General features: G+C 44.2%; 1 protein-coding gene across 5 annotated transcripts in view; it reads left to right on the top strand.

Moving 5' to 3' along the window:
- DPY19L1 (dpy-19 like C-mannosyltransferase 1) overlaps positions 1 to 15,091 on the top strand; it is a 414,496-nt gene that overhangs the window by 118,676 nt on the left and 280,729 nt on the right. For all 5 annotated transcript variants that reach the window (XM_029589768.1, XM_029589772.1, XM_029589771.1 and 2 more), the window contains one exon: positions 6,322 to 6,415. In XM_029589768.1, the coding sequence (XP_029445628.1) occupies positions 6,322 to 6,415 (94 nt within the window). The remainder of the gene's footprint in view (positions 1 to 6,321; positions 6,416 to 15,091) is intronic.

A 15,091-nucleotide genomic window follows, 5' to 3' on the forward strand; every position in this document is an offset into this window, starting at 1 on the left:
TGCCAACCAAAACAGCCAAAAACCCACCACAAACTGGACCAGCAGCGGGTTTTTGAAATCAATCAAGAGAACAGAAGCCTTTCCATCAACCCTATGCCCCACTTACCAGTAGGAGGTCGACTCCATCAATTCAAATACCTATGGAGTCTCATCACAAAAGACTGTATGTTAGCCATACTAAATCGGGGATACCGTCTAAAATTCAAAACAATACCCCTGCATTCTCCACCCATTCCACTTTGGACAAGCATGGTCATCACACCTCAACTTCAAGTAGAACTCTCTACTTTGTTGACTGTCAGGGCTATCGAACCAGTTCCCCGGTCTCAACAAGGTAAGGGGTTCTATTCCCGCTGTTTCTTAATTCCAAAGCAAACAGGCGGCCTTCACCCTATTTTAGACCTCCACAATCTCAACAAATTTCTTCAAAAAGAAAAATTTCGGATGGTATCTATGGGAACCATCCTTCCATTGCTTCAATGGGGAGATTGGCTCTGTTCTCTAGATCTTCAAGATGCTTATGCACACATTCCCATTTCCACACAACATCGCAATTATCTACGATTCATCGTGGGAAGAAATCATTACCCGTATCGAGTCCTACCATTCAGACTTTCAGCCTCTGCTCCTCGAATATTCACAAAATGTCTAGCAGTGGCTGCTGCACATCTAAGAAACAGCATTCATGTTTTTCCATACCTAGACGATTGGCTAATCAGAAGCCCATCCAGGCAGGGAGCTCTGTCTGCCTTGAAAAGCACGATAATACTATTACACTCCCTAGGATTTCTAATCAACTATCAAAAATCCCACATCGAGCTGTCTCAACTCCTCACATTCATCGGAGCAGACCTCGACACCACAGTGGCGAAAGCTTTTCTTCCAAACGACCGTGCCAACAATCTAGCATGTTTGGTGGACTCTATAACCCAATACCAGTTTGCATCTGCCCATCAACTTCTAGTGCTACTAGGACACATGGCCTCGACAGTACATGTTACCCCTATGGCGAAGTTAGCCATGAGAAGAACTCAAAGGACTTTAAAATCTCAATGGCTGCAAGCTTTCCAATCACTGTCGTACACAGTTCAAATCACCCACCAATTACACCTATCGCTCCACTGGTGGACAAATCAAACAGCCTTGAAAGCTGGTCTCCCATTCCAACAGTCAACTCCGCGCAAGTCATCTTGACCACAGATGGGGAGCTCACGTCAACAACCTTCAAACACAAGGGACATGGACATGAGTGGAAGTGGAGGGTATGCATAAAGGAGACCGCTGGTCCACGAGAGGGAGAAAGCGTCCCTTGGCTGCAAGTGTTAGCAGACAAGCTGGGTCGCACTTTTCAACCGCACGAGTGGTGCCTCAACTCCACAGTAGCAGATTTAATATTCCAACGCTGGGGTTACTTTCATATCAATCTCTTTGCGTCAATCCACAACTGGAAAGTAGAAAACTTCTGCTCTCTCACTCGCAGCCAACACTTGCAGCCAAGAGACGCTTTCTCCCTCTCGTGGACCAGCGGTCTCCTTTATGCATACCCTCCACTTCCACTCATTTCGAAGACTCTCGTGGTTGCGACAGGACAGGGGATTGATGATTCTGAAAGTCCTCACTGGCCACGCCAGGTGTGGTTCCCAATACTTCAGGACCTATCAATTCGCCGGCACATTCTTCTGGGGAAGGATCCACTTCTGATCACTCAGAACGACGGATGCCTATGTCGCCCCAACCTCCAGGCCCTATCTCTGACTACCTGGATGTTGAAAGGTTAATTCCTCAACCTCTATCAGGGTCATGGCGACCTCAGTAACGCACCTCCGCTCGGTGCCACTTACTGACATTTGTAAAGCTGCTACCTGGAGCTCTCTCCATACCTTTGCAGCCCATTATTGCTTAGACAAGGCTAGCAGACAAGATTCCATCTTCGGCCAGTCTGTCCTACGCAACTTATTTGCCAATTAATGTACCAACAGTCTTCCACCGACCCATCAGAGTTCAGGATGCCCTTTTAACCAAAATTTCTCTCCAGTTGTTGTGCCTGTTGCACGTCTTTGGGTGCATTTGGTGCTTTTCTTGGGCATCCTCAGCTCTGTACTCACCCATATGTGAGGACTACCATCCTGCTTGTCCTGTGAGAGAGCAGAGTTGCTTACCTGTAACATGTGTTATCACAGGACAGCAGGATGTTAGTCCTCACGAAACCCACCCGCCACCCCGTGGTGTTGGGTTAGTTACATTTTCTTATTTTTCGCATGTACTTTTACTATAAGACGAGACTGAAGGGGGACCTCTGCTGGATGCAGGGTTGGTGCTGGGCTGGACATGCCCAGTAGGTGCCAGTCAAAGTTCTAGAAACTGTCAAAAGTTTTCTGTGATTGGGCTCCATCCTGATGATGTCACCCATATGTGAGGACTAACATCCTGTTGTCCTGTGAGAACACCTGTTACAGGTAAGCAACTCTGCTATCTGGACCCTACATTTACTATTTTTTGGTTACCAAGGTCCAAGATGGTGAAAAGGGAGTTAAAGTGCACTGACTGCAGGGACACCTAGGAAGGATGCATCCCAGAAGGAAACCACATGACTAGTCCAGAACCACTGGCCCATCGTGGGGTGCCTGATCCCCCAATAGGCCAATCCGCCTCTAGGGAGCAGAGAGGAAAGCTAGATATTGGCATGTGCCACTCCATTGGCTGTAACCCCTCGTTGAAATATGCACTGATTTTAATATGAATGCTTTGGTTTATTATTTTTTGATTTTTGTATTTGCAAGTTAAATTTTTGCAGAGCCACTTGGCTCTCTAATCATCTATTTACTTTTCAAATTCTCTCGGCTGTTGCCATTGGCATTGCTGGGATTACATTTACCTTTTAATGGAGGAGATGATTAAGTATGTCCTCCTCTTATTTAAATTCCCCGCTTTGTTCACTTTGCCAGCCAGACACTACCAGCATTTTGACGAGGATCGTTGGCGGCGGTGTAAATGGGAAACGCAGCAAAACAAATAACTGTGTCTAGCCCCTGAAGCAGAAGATCCTTGACTGAAATGCTGGCAGTGTGAGCGAAGCAGGGAATTCAAACAAGAGAAGGACAAGTCAGTTCCAGAATCTGAATTATATGGTAGAGAGTAATAAGAGTCCTTATATTTAGAGTTAATAACTCTCCAAATATCTATAAGACCAGCCTCACACAGTTACCTATTAGATACGTTTGTCTCTGAAAACATTTACCAGGCTTGTCCGATCCCTAATCCATTACCAAACTGAAATACCCTCCTATTAAAATTTCACCTTCTGCCAATTAGTTTTAGTTATGATAGAAAATAAGATCAAATTAATTGATTTGATTTTGGACGGTAAACTGACCCCAGTGTAATGGGAGAATTGGTGATCTTGTTCTTTTCCCAACTGAGATGAGTTTTAAGATAAAATGCCCACATCTCAGCCTGCAAACTATGTGGGGATTTAGGTTAGCTTAACAATTTACATTATTTGTTTGTTTGTTTGTTTTTTTTTATATAAAACCCAAGCTAACAGCTTTTGTAGGATGATACTAGAAAGCATCTTGTGTCACGGAACTGCAGGAGCAAAAATACATTCATTTAGAACTGTAAATATTTTGTTCACTTTTTAAATTATGCAAAATCTGTATATTTGTTAGAAAAGCACATAATCACTATCTTTGAATAGTAATTTAAACAATAGAGAAAAATATTAGAACTCACAGAATGCCCCAGAAGTAAATCACTGTATCTCCCTTAGCTGAACCTATCATATCCCAACTAACTCCTCTCCTGCTCCCATCCTCTTCCCACTTGGTGCTTTCTCTCTCTCTTTCTTGCCCCCTCCCCCTCCATTTCAACCTCACCATACTTTTTTCTCCCTGCTTCTAAGGTTTCTGCTGCACCCCAGGCCACCCACACAAATTAATGCACTACTAGTTTTGCATCATGTTATGCATACATTTTTTCTTCTGACTTTCTTAGGGAAATGACTGAAAGAAATCAGAACTACAAAGCCATCATTGACCTGCTGTAATATGGCAATCGGTGTTCTCTCTAAACTGTGCACATCTTTAATCCCCTTCCTCATGTACAACTTCTGTTTATCAGCATACTTATTGGGTGGGGTCAGTAGCAGCAGAAGGAAAGACAGCATACTTTGAATTTCATTAAGTAGCCTGCTCTGCCTTGCTGCCTTCCTGTTCCACTTCTTAATTACTTGCAGTTAAGTCCTCTGAACTGCTGCTAGCAGTCCTCTTGTGGAGGAGAGGGGAGAAGGTTTGGAGGCAGAGTTAGCTCTCATTCACCTGCCTTCATTTATTTCCCAATGCTTCCTGCAGCCAATCAGCTGAATCCTCCCTCTTGCAGCCTGCCTTGAATCACACGCAGGTCAATCCAGTAACGAGTGTTAGGAAGAGCTGCGTTAGTGCCCGGCGCACCCGCGGTTGCCGCACGCACAGTCCAGCTCACCTACCGCTCGATCCTGTATGTAAATAGCTTGCAAATGCAAGCTGCGTCTAAGAAGCGTCCGTGAAGCGTTAGGCCCGCGCAACCCATTTTACTGTATAGAGCGCTATACAGCGCCTATACAGTAACCTGGGTGCGCGGGCCTAACGCTTCACGGACACGCTGGTATCTGTCATTTCAAATGTCATTTCGTGCAATTAGGCCGCTCAAGACGTGACGTCACATGCTGTGACGCCAAACGTCGTGACGTCACGCCTTGAGCGGCCCAATTGCACGCACAGGGGCCGCTTTCGCCCGTGCAGGCGTCCATCTTCGCGGGCAGCTGGAGGCAGGGGAGCCGCGGTCTTCCTTGCCGATGTCCGTCTCCGGAGGGGGGCTGCAAAAAAAGTAAGTCGTTTCGTTGCTTTACACTGCCAGTCCTCTCTCCCCTCCTCCCGGAGCAAGGCTGCTTTTCGCGCCTTGCTTCGGGAGGAGGGGAGAGAGGACTGGCAATCCCGAGCGTAGGATTGCCCGTCCTCTCTCCCCTCTCTCTCTTGCAACTTTTTTTTTCGCTTTTGTTGCTTCGGGAGGAGGGGAGAGGACTGGGGCTGCCCTGGAGACCAGCACCCATGGACGCGGCCAGGGCAGGTGAGCGGGGGGCTGGGGGAAAGTTTGCTGCCTACCCTTATCCCTGCCTCTAATGCAGGGGTAAGGGTAGGCGGTAAGTTAGCAGGTTAAACGCGCGGCAAAACGGCAGGGTAAAAAAGCGATAGTCGGGGCGGGCGTTACTGGATGGTAGGGAATAGCTAATTCGATCGTTTACATGTAATATACATGCCGCGGGCGGAAGGGGTTACCCGGGGATTTAAGGACGCGGTAAGAGTAGGTTAAAGGGGATTGTGGATCGCAGGAAGGGCTAACGCGGCCGGAAAGTGAGTAGAAAGCGGGTTAGGAGCAGGGTAAACGCGGCCGCACTTTACTGGATTGACCTGACGGTGATGGATGGATGGGGGAAGTAGGATTAGGTGAAAAGGTGAAGCAGAACTTGTTTTTTCTATCTGTCCAGTGCCCATGCTGTCTTCCAGTTCTTCCTGCTGCAGCTTGCAATGCATCTAATCAGGGAAGTCCTGTCTCACTTCTTTGTTTTCCTTTCTGTCTTGAGGTGCAGGGTGGGATGATAGGAGCAGAATTTGCTGTCTGAATTTGATCTAAGTTGTCACCAGTGCCTCCTGCCTTGAGGCACAGAAGGAGAGAACTGCATGATGGCATGCCTGCTAAGGCAAGGGATGGATGCTGTGCATAGGAAAGGAGAAAGGGACACGACTCTGATGCTGAGGAAGAGAGGATGAATGCTGGGAATGGGGGCAACGAAGTAGAGTTCAGATGCTGGGAAAGAAATAAGAAAGCCACATCTGGGCCTCTGTGACCTGTGAAGATGCCCCCACACTACTCCTGCTCCCTTCAAATAAGGTTCTCCAGGTCTCACCTGACCCTTCCCTGTCTTCCCATATAAGTAGGCTGATAAATGCACAAAGTTACACTGCTCTATCGAGGGCGAAACATGTGTGGGTGAACTTTACATGTATGTTTAATAAAATATAAAAGTATGTGTGCAAGTCCCAACTCCATCCCGAAGCACCTCTCCTGATTGCATATAAAGAGTACATGCAAAATCGAGTTCTGTATGTACTTCTATGTGCACTGAGCCCCAGGCAATCTTTCTAAAAACAGATTTATATATAAATGGCTTTGACAACTCTGGAATAGTGGTTCATATATCTTCAAGCAGTGTCTGTCTGGAAATGTGTACTGTTAAGCAGCATGTCTATTTTGTTTAACTCTCCAAATTGTTAAATTGTTTTATAGGATTGGGAGATCCTGCTTCCTTTTACGTGTCTATGATTTTTGCGTTAAATGGTCTAATGATGACCCTTTTCTTCATCTATGGGACATACCTAAGGTACGATGTATAGATTTTTGTATCTTTTGATGTTTTTGGTTTTTTTTTACTTTAAGCCAGGTTTGCTATTACAAGCCTACAAAATAGCAACGTGGCCCTTTGCGCTCCTCTTGTTTTATGACATTATTCATTTTTTTTTGTCCAAAGGTTTTATTTAAAATATTTTTTTTAAATAAGATCCGGAGGACATTTGTTTTGAAGATTTCTTTCCTTCCCCATTTTCTCCTGAAATTATTCTATTCATTTGAGTTTGTGAGGGTTACATAGATCTATTCTGGTTGGTGTGGCTTAACAGGCAGGACTTCTAGAACCTCTCTGTGTGTTTTTACAAGACTTGTACAAAAATATGAATGAAGAAGTGGGGGACATACGTTGACTAAATGACTGTGAAATAGCAATTGAAATGGATTATTCAAAAACACTTTGGCAATGCAACTTTATTTTTTTCAGTAATGCCACTTTTAAAAATGAATATATGCCTGGGTTTCTATGACATGCTGTCTAAACGAATACAGTATAATTATAGCCCTTGTAGAGATTTTTTTTTTTTAGGTCTCTGTTAATTTGGCGGTGTGCTGGCATACATTTTATATACCATTTGCATTTTTTAAGAACATGTCATACTGGGTCAGACCAAGGGTCCATCAAGCCCAGCATCCTGTTTCTAATAGTGGCCAATCCAGGCCATAAGAACCTGGCAAGTACCCAAAAACTAAGTCTATTTTGGATACTTGCCAGGTTCTTATGTTCTTATCTTCTTAAAAAAATGCAAATGGTATATAAAATGTATGCCAGCACGCCGCCAAATTAACAGAGACCTAAAAAAAAACAAAACCCTACAAGGGCTATAATTATACTGTATTCTTTTAGACAGCATGTCATAGAAACCCAGGAATACTTAAGAGGCATATATTCATTTTTAAAAGTGGCATTACTGAAAAAAATAAAGTTGCATTGCCAAAGTGTTTTTGAATAATATATGCAAAAATGTTTTCCCTGCAGAATATAAAATTTTGTTTTTCAGTCTTTCCCATGTGGATGGAGCTCAGGCTGGCCTGGAGGATGGTGCTGGTCCTGCCTCTTTTGAGGATGGGGAACTCCCCCTCCCCCCCCCCCTGGATTGGAGCCATATGGAGATGAACTGCCAGCTCTGTTTTTTTCCTAGACCTTGACGATGCTTGGAGTTCCTGGGGCAGATTCCATTTCTGAGCCAAGGAGAAATCCTAGTTTGGTTTCCCTTGCGTGTAAAGCCTCTTGTTTTTTCCCCATGATGGAAGCTATTCTAGTATTGTTTCAGCTTGAGTGCAGGGCCCCAGAGGCTATTTCCAAAGGGGTCAGATTTTGCATGGCCTGTACCCTCTGGATTCAGTGGTGAGAGAGGCTTTCTTTTTCCGAAGGTAGATGCACTTGTGCGTGCAATCTCCAAGCGGTCTACTATTCCCTTGAAAGGGGGAAAGGCCTTTGATGCTGATGTTAGCAAGATTGAGACTATCCTTGAGCGGGCATTTGAAGCTGTGACAGTGACCTTGCATTGCTTCATGTTGATCCTTGGTGGCTTGCTCTTGTTTGTTTCTCTACAGGAGTTTGCTGTCTCTGGCGTAAATCCTAGCTCTGTTATGGTACCAGCTGCTGCCTTTTTGGCTGATGTGGGCTGTGTCTTGGTCTGCACCTTGTCCAGAGGAGTGACTTCGATTGTGGGGGCCAGGTGCCAGTTATGGTTGAGAGATTGGTCTGCCAAAGCAACATCCAAGGCTAGTCTCATCAAATTGCCTTTTCACGGCTTGCTCTTGTTTCAAAATGAGTTGGAGAACCTGGCCAGTAAGTGGAGCAAATCTCTAGTTCCTCGTTTGCTGGAGGATAAGTGACAGGCACAGTGCCTCTTTATCATGAGAGTTTGTGCTGCAGGATCAAGGCGTTTGTAACAGACAAGGCGAAGGCTCAGGTTGTGGACCCTTCCGTACCTCCCAATGAAGGTTTGCTGACCCACTTTCTGGAACATGAGATAGAGGACGTCTCCCTCTCTCTCTTTTATCAGAGGGGGGTCAAGATCACATTGGTCCAGTGGGTCCTGAAGGTGATACATGAAGAATATGCACTGGTATTTTGCAGTATTCCTCAGGACGTGTTCATGGTATCCACTTGCCACTCCCTGCAGAAGAAGCAGGCGGTGGAGTTCATGCTACAAAGGCTGCTCAGGCTGAGGGCTGTGGTTCCGGTGCCCACGTCTCTAGACAGTATAGGGCGCTATTCCATTTATTTTGTTGCGCCCAAGAAGGGAGGTCTTCTTGTATCCCATCTTGGATCTCATTTTCACATGGAAACCTCTTACTCTGTGATAATGGCAGTTCAGTCGGGGGAATTTCTTACCTCCCTGGATCTGTCCCATCCGACTGGAGCACCAACGCTTTCAATGCTTTGCGGTGTTCGGGCGTAGTTATCAGTTTCAGGCGCTGTCCTTTGGTCTAGCCACCGCTCCCAGTACATTTTCCAAAGTTATGATGGTGGTAGCGGTGGTCTCACGAAGAGAAGGGATTCTGGTGCACCCGTATTTGAATGACTGGCTGATTCGAGCCAAGTCTCAGGAATAGAGCCGACTACTGACATTCAAGATGATCTCATTATTGCGGGAGCTTGGGAAGTGAACCTGAACAAGAGCAATCTTCAGCCATCCCAGTCGTTGGAGTGTCTGGGGGTCTGATTCCACATGGGGCAGGACAAAGTTTTCCTACCAAAATTTCAGATTCATAAATTGATGTCTCAAGTGTGTCAGTTGGCGAACACCATGCATCCGGTGTGGTCCTACCTACAGGTACTAGGCTTGATGGCAGCAATCCTGGAAATGGTGCCGTGGGTGAGGCACATGCCTCAGCCCTCTCTGATGTTTCGTTGGAACACACAGTCTCAGGATTATGCGTTTTGCTCCACTTGCTGATAGAAATCTGCTCCTGCCTCCAGGGGTGGTTGCAGGAGGATCATCTGAAGAAGGGAGTTCCCTTGTCTTCCTCGACCTGGTCGGTATTCGCGACATCTCCATGGTTGGGGGGCTTACTGTTTGGAGTTGACGGCCCAAGGGAATTGGAGTGTCGAAGAGTCACATGGTTACTCCTCTGTGGTGATTGCTTCCTTACTCCGCGCTCGCAAGTTCTCCACTTCCTTGGCTTATGTGCATGTTTGGAGAGTTCTTGAGGCTTGGTATGAGGAGTGTGGTGTTCTTCATTCTGGACCTTTGCAGGATGGATTGAATAAAGGATTGGCCCTTAATTCCTTGAAGGTGCAGGTTGCGGCTCTTACCTGTTTCAGGGGCCAGGTGCTTGGTGGTTCATTGTCATTTCACCCTGATGTGATTTGTTTTTTGAAGGGAATGTTAGGCCTCCCTTGAGGTTAGTGGTTCCCTTGTGGAGTGTTAACTTGTTGCTTGATTTTTTGGTGGGCCCTACGTTTTGACCACTGTATAGCCTTTCCTTGTAGTTGTTGACCTTGAAGACTGTGTTCCTGGTGGTTATATGTTCAGTGCATTGAATTTCTGAGCTAAAGGCCTTGTCTTGCTGGAAGCCATTCCTTTTGTGATTCTGGGGGCGTTAAAGCTGCATGCTGTTCCATCGTCCTTGCCCAAGGTAGTCTCGGACTTTCATTTGAATCAGTCCATCTACTTGCCGTCCCTGGCTAAGCTCAGGGATGCAGAGGAGTATTGCCTCTTGTGCTCCTTGGATGTCAAGAGACTTGTTGTGTGGTATCTGGAGGTTTCTGAACCTGGATCGTTTGTTTGTTCTCCGTGGTGGGAATAAGCAGGGTGCTCCAGCTTTGCAGAGTACCATAGCTCGCTGGATTACGGAAGTAGTCATAGCCACGTTTATGGATGCTGAAAAGCTGTTGCATAATCAGATTAAGGCTCATTACACTAGGGCTCAGGCAGTGTCATGGGTAGAGGTTAGATTGTTGTCTCCCATCAACATTTACCAAGCTGCGATGTGGTCTTCCCTACACACTTTTTCCAGGTTCTAGCATCTGGATGTGCAGGCTCAAGAGGACACAGCCTTTGCACGTGTGGTGTTGACTGGACCGCGGGCAGCCTCCCACCCTGTTGGGGAGTAGCTTTGGTGCATCCCACTGGTCCTGAGTTCATCTGTCTACGTGCTAGGAAATGGAGAAATTACTTACCTGATAATTTTGTTTTTCTTAGTGTAGCCAGATGGACTCACATCTTTCTACCCATGAGTGTGTCAGTTGTCCTTCTGTGGAGATAGGGATCCTAAGGGCTTACTGGTAAGTGTTCATCCAGTCCCTAGCTTGGGGTAGCTGTATGAGTTCAGTGTTTCTTATTGGTTGAGTACGTTTATGGTTGCCTGTTTTTAATCATGTTTTAATACATTTTTTTGTTAGTCTAGCCACAGTTGCTTTTGAAGAGAATTCTGGCAGGCTGAGGTCACTGCAGGCCTATATATACTGTGACGTCAGCTTGCTCTGTCTCCATCTGCTGTCAGGAGAGCATAAACCCACTGGTCCAGGTTGATCCAAGATGGCCGACTGAGCAGGACATGCCTGAGACGCTGTCATCGGGTGGAGGTGGATTGATTCGATATGCCCCATTCCGGCAGAAAATGCCAGGCCAGGGAGCGTGAAGCTTTACCTGCTACATCGATATCTCAAGTCCAGGACCCAATGGACGTATATGTGCTGCTTGGATCCTCAACCCCGGGAATTGGCTCGCTGGAGGAACACAGGAAGTGGAACCCGACGCCCTCCCTGAGTTCTTGACATCACTATCCCCAGTGCAATGGAATGTCCCAGGAAATCCTGCTGAGATAGAGGTAATTTAATGTTCCAAGAAAAGGCACCTGGACGCTGAAGAAGGTAGTTGTCAACAGTCTCTAATCTGAGAGGCTTTGGGAGTAGATTTGACGCCTCTCGAAGTCCCTAGGGACTTCTGGGCCATGCTAGCAGTACTGCCTCTAGGCAGTTTGAGAAGGATTTTACTGTTAAAGCTGGAACAGTGATACCTGAGCTGGTAAGACCTGCTTCATTCACTTTGGAATCAATATGGGAGGCAATTCAAACCCTGAACAACAGTATTGTAAAACAAATAAATCCTCTGGTTACTTCTTTCGGTTTGTTAGATCACCGATTTGAAATGGTTGAATGTGGGGTCTCCATGAAGAAAAATTCCTGTTTGAATCTCAAAATGGAAATTGGAAATATCTTAGAAGTACAGCAATCTATTATTAAAGAAAATCAGGTCTTAACTAATACACTTGAACAATTGAAAAACCAGATACGTGGGAGGAACCTTCGTATTATAAATTTCCCAAAAGATCCTACAATATCTCCTAAGGACGCGTGGAAGAAATATTTATTAGAAGTCCTTAAGATCCGTGGGCAAACTTTGCCTTTATCATGCAGGGCAGAGCTTTCCAAACTATGTGTCGCGACACGTTAGTGTGTCGCCTGCAGTGTGAAGGTATGTCGTGCGAATGTAGCACATTAAAGCCCGGTCCATATAGCCCGGTCAGAAGCCACTACCCTCCAGCGTCACGCGCATGTAACGGCGTGCCGTCAACTCTGACTACACACAACGCAGCGCTAAAGTTGGCCAACTGAAATAAGTAATACCGACTTGCATACAACCATCTGTTTCATCGGGGTAAAATGGATAAGTTTCTAATTAAGAAAAGAAAATCTGAAGAAGACGTTTGTGATGAACAAAATGTATCGACTATAGAGAAAACTACACAAGAGTCAACTTGAACGGTCTGTATTAATAAGCAAGAAGTGTAAAGGAAAAATTTCCACGCCTCATTTATACAATACAGATTATATAAAACTGGGGTTCACATTTTCTGTTAATGAAAACAATCCTTGTCCCCAGTGTTTAGTTTGTGGGATGATACTTGCAAATGAAAGTATGGTACCAAACAAATTAAAGTGCCATTTTACCTCAAAACACAGTCATTTATCAGAAAAGCCAGTAGAATACTTTATTGAACTTTCAAAATCTATAAAGAAACAGTCTGTATCGTTCACCAAGAGAATGAAGACATCAGAGAGATCTCAAAAGTCAATTTACTTGGTTGCTCAAATAATTGCCAAAAATAAGGAGCCGCACACTATTGCCGAAACCACTATAAAGGAATCTTGCTGTGCTATTGTTCGAACAATGTTTGGGCCCGAATTTGAGATAGAAGTTAATAAAATCCCTTTGGCAGATAACACCATTGGAAGATGTATTCAAGACATGTCTGCTGACATTAAGCTTCAAAAGAAGGATATTTTTCAAGACGATAATATGCTTTTTACATTGCAGTTAGATGAATCAACAGATGTCAGTGGGTTAGCACAATTACTGGTTTTTATACGTTTCATTCATGCTGACAGAATTATTGAGCAATTCTTGTGTTGCCTAGAACTTCCAATAAGAACTAGAGACAAAGATATATTTAAAACAGATTGCTTCATGAAGGAAAATAATTTGCAATGGTTAAATTGTATAGGAATATGCACAGATGGCGCTCCTTCAATGGTTGGTTCAAACAAAGGTTTTACAGCTTTAACAAAGAAAGAGAATGAAAATATTATAATTACTCATTGCTTTTTACATCACAAAGCACTAGTCGTGCAAAGCATTGGTAACAAATTAAGAAAGGTTATGGATCAAGTGGTTCAAATGATCATTTACATTAAAAGTAGTCCTCTTAATCAAGATTATTTGCTCATATTTGTGAAGAAATGGGAGCAAAATTTAAAAACATTATACTACACACAGAAGTTCGTTGGCTGTCAAGAGGTCAAGTCCTTTGTCGTATATACGAATTGAAGGAAATGATGCTTAAACTTTTTGAGGAAAATCAGCAAAATAAATTCTGCGATCTAATTCAAAACAAACTATGGTGCACAAAACTGGCATATCTTGCTGACATATTTGAACACTTGAATAAAATAAACAGCAGTATGCAAGGAAAGGAGAAAATATTTTAACAGCAGTAGTGACAGAAGGAAATTTTGAAATGTTTTCCAAAACTGCTGACTGTGAGCTAAAATGTGAGATCAGTTCACTAATTGTTGACCATTTAGCATTGCTCGGAGAAAAAGTTCATCACTACTTCCCAAATATTGAAATCCAAGATTATGATTGGATCAGAAATCCATTTCTTTCAACTGTAACGATTGACTTTTCACTTATTGAAAAAGAATAATTAGCTGAAATAAAATAATCGGTCTATTAATGATGTTTGAAGAGGGTGACTTAGACAACATTTGGATTCATGTTTCAAAAATGCATCCAAACATTAGTAAAAAAAAAAGCGTTAAAAATTCTTCTGCAGTTTTCCACTACATACACTTGTGAGGTATCCATTTCAACGACGACAAATTTGAAGACATTGAAACGTGGAAGCTTAAAAATGCTTGATGACGAAATACAAGTGTCTTTATCTAATATTCCACCAAATATTCAAAAGCTGTGTTCATCCCATCAAGCTCATACATCTCATTAAAGAGGTAAATAGTTATTGGTGGTGTTCAGTTTGTTTTATTATTTTTACTCATAAATTATAACAATAACATTAATCTTGGAATATTATATATTTTTAATATAAATGAAAGGTTTTCATGAGGGAGGTTGTGTCGTGAAACATTTTATTTATGTATATATTTATGGAAACGTACTTAAATTGTCGAAATACGTTTCATTTGTTTAATCTTTAACCTCTGGTTTGCTAGTAGACTGAATAACTGTGTCGTGAAATTATGTTTGTCTAAAAAGTATGTCGCCACCATGAAGAGTTTGGAAAGCTCTGCTTTAGAGTATCTCAGTGTTTGGTCCAACATAAAACAGGACAGGGTGTTCCTGCTGGAGGGCCATATTCAGAAGCTGATGGCGCAGATGCGTCTAATGACGAACACAATACACCCAACAGTGTGGTCCTATCTACAGGTGCTCAGATTGACAGCGGCGACCCTAGAGATGGTGCCGTGGGCGAGGGTGCATATTTGTCCTCTTCAGCGCACTCTGCTGTCTTGTTGGAGCCCACAGTCTCAGGACTATTAGATTCAGTTTCACCTACCGATAGAGGTCTGCACTCGCCTATAGTGGTGGTTAAAAGTGGATCATCTAAGAAAGGGGGGTTTCCCTAAGATCACTGTACTGGCTAGTACTCATGACAGATGCGAGCCTCCACGGTTCGGGAGCTCACTCTCAGGAGCTAAAAGCGCAAGGGCACTGGAATGCAGAAGTGTCTCTCTGGAACATCAATCGGTTGGAAGCCCGTGCAGTCCGTTTGGCATGCTTGCGGTTCGGCGACTGATTGCAGGGTTGAATGGCCCAGATTATGTTGTACAATGCAATGACAGTGATTTGCATCAGTTGGCAGGTAGGAACGAAGAAGCCAGCAAGTGTCACAGGAAATATCCCAATTTATGGAATGGGCAGAATTGCAACTTCAGGAAATCTCAGCCTCACACATAGCAGGAAAAGAAAATGTAAGAGACTACTTTCTCAGCAGACAGAGTCTGGACCCAGGACTAGGGGAATTCTCAAACGAGGTGTTCCAGCTCGTAGTGATACAGTGGGACCTTCCATTTCTGGAACTGCTGGTGACTTCTTGCAATGCAAAGGTTCTTCACTTCTTCAGTCACAGGTGAGATCCAATGTCCTTGGGCATTGATGCCCTTATGCTGGAGTGG

This window comes from Rhinatrema bivittatum, chromosome 2 (assembly GCF_901001135.1).
Source record: "Rhinatrema bivittatum chromosome 2, aRhiBiv1.1, whole genome shotgun sequence".
Taxonomy (NCBI): Eukaryota; Metazoa; Chordata; class Amphibia; order Gymnophiona; family Rhinatrematidae; genus Rhinatrema; species Rhinatrema bivittatum.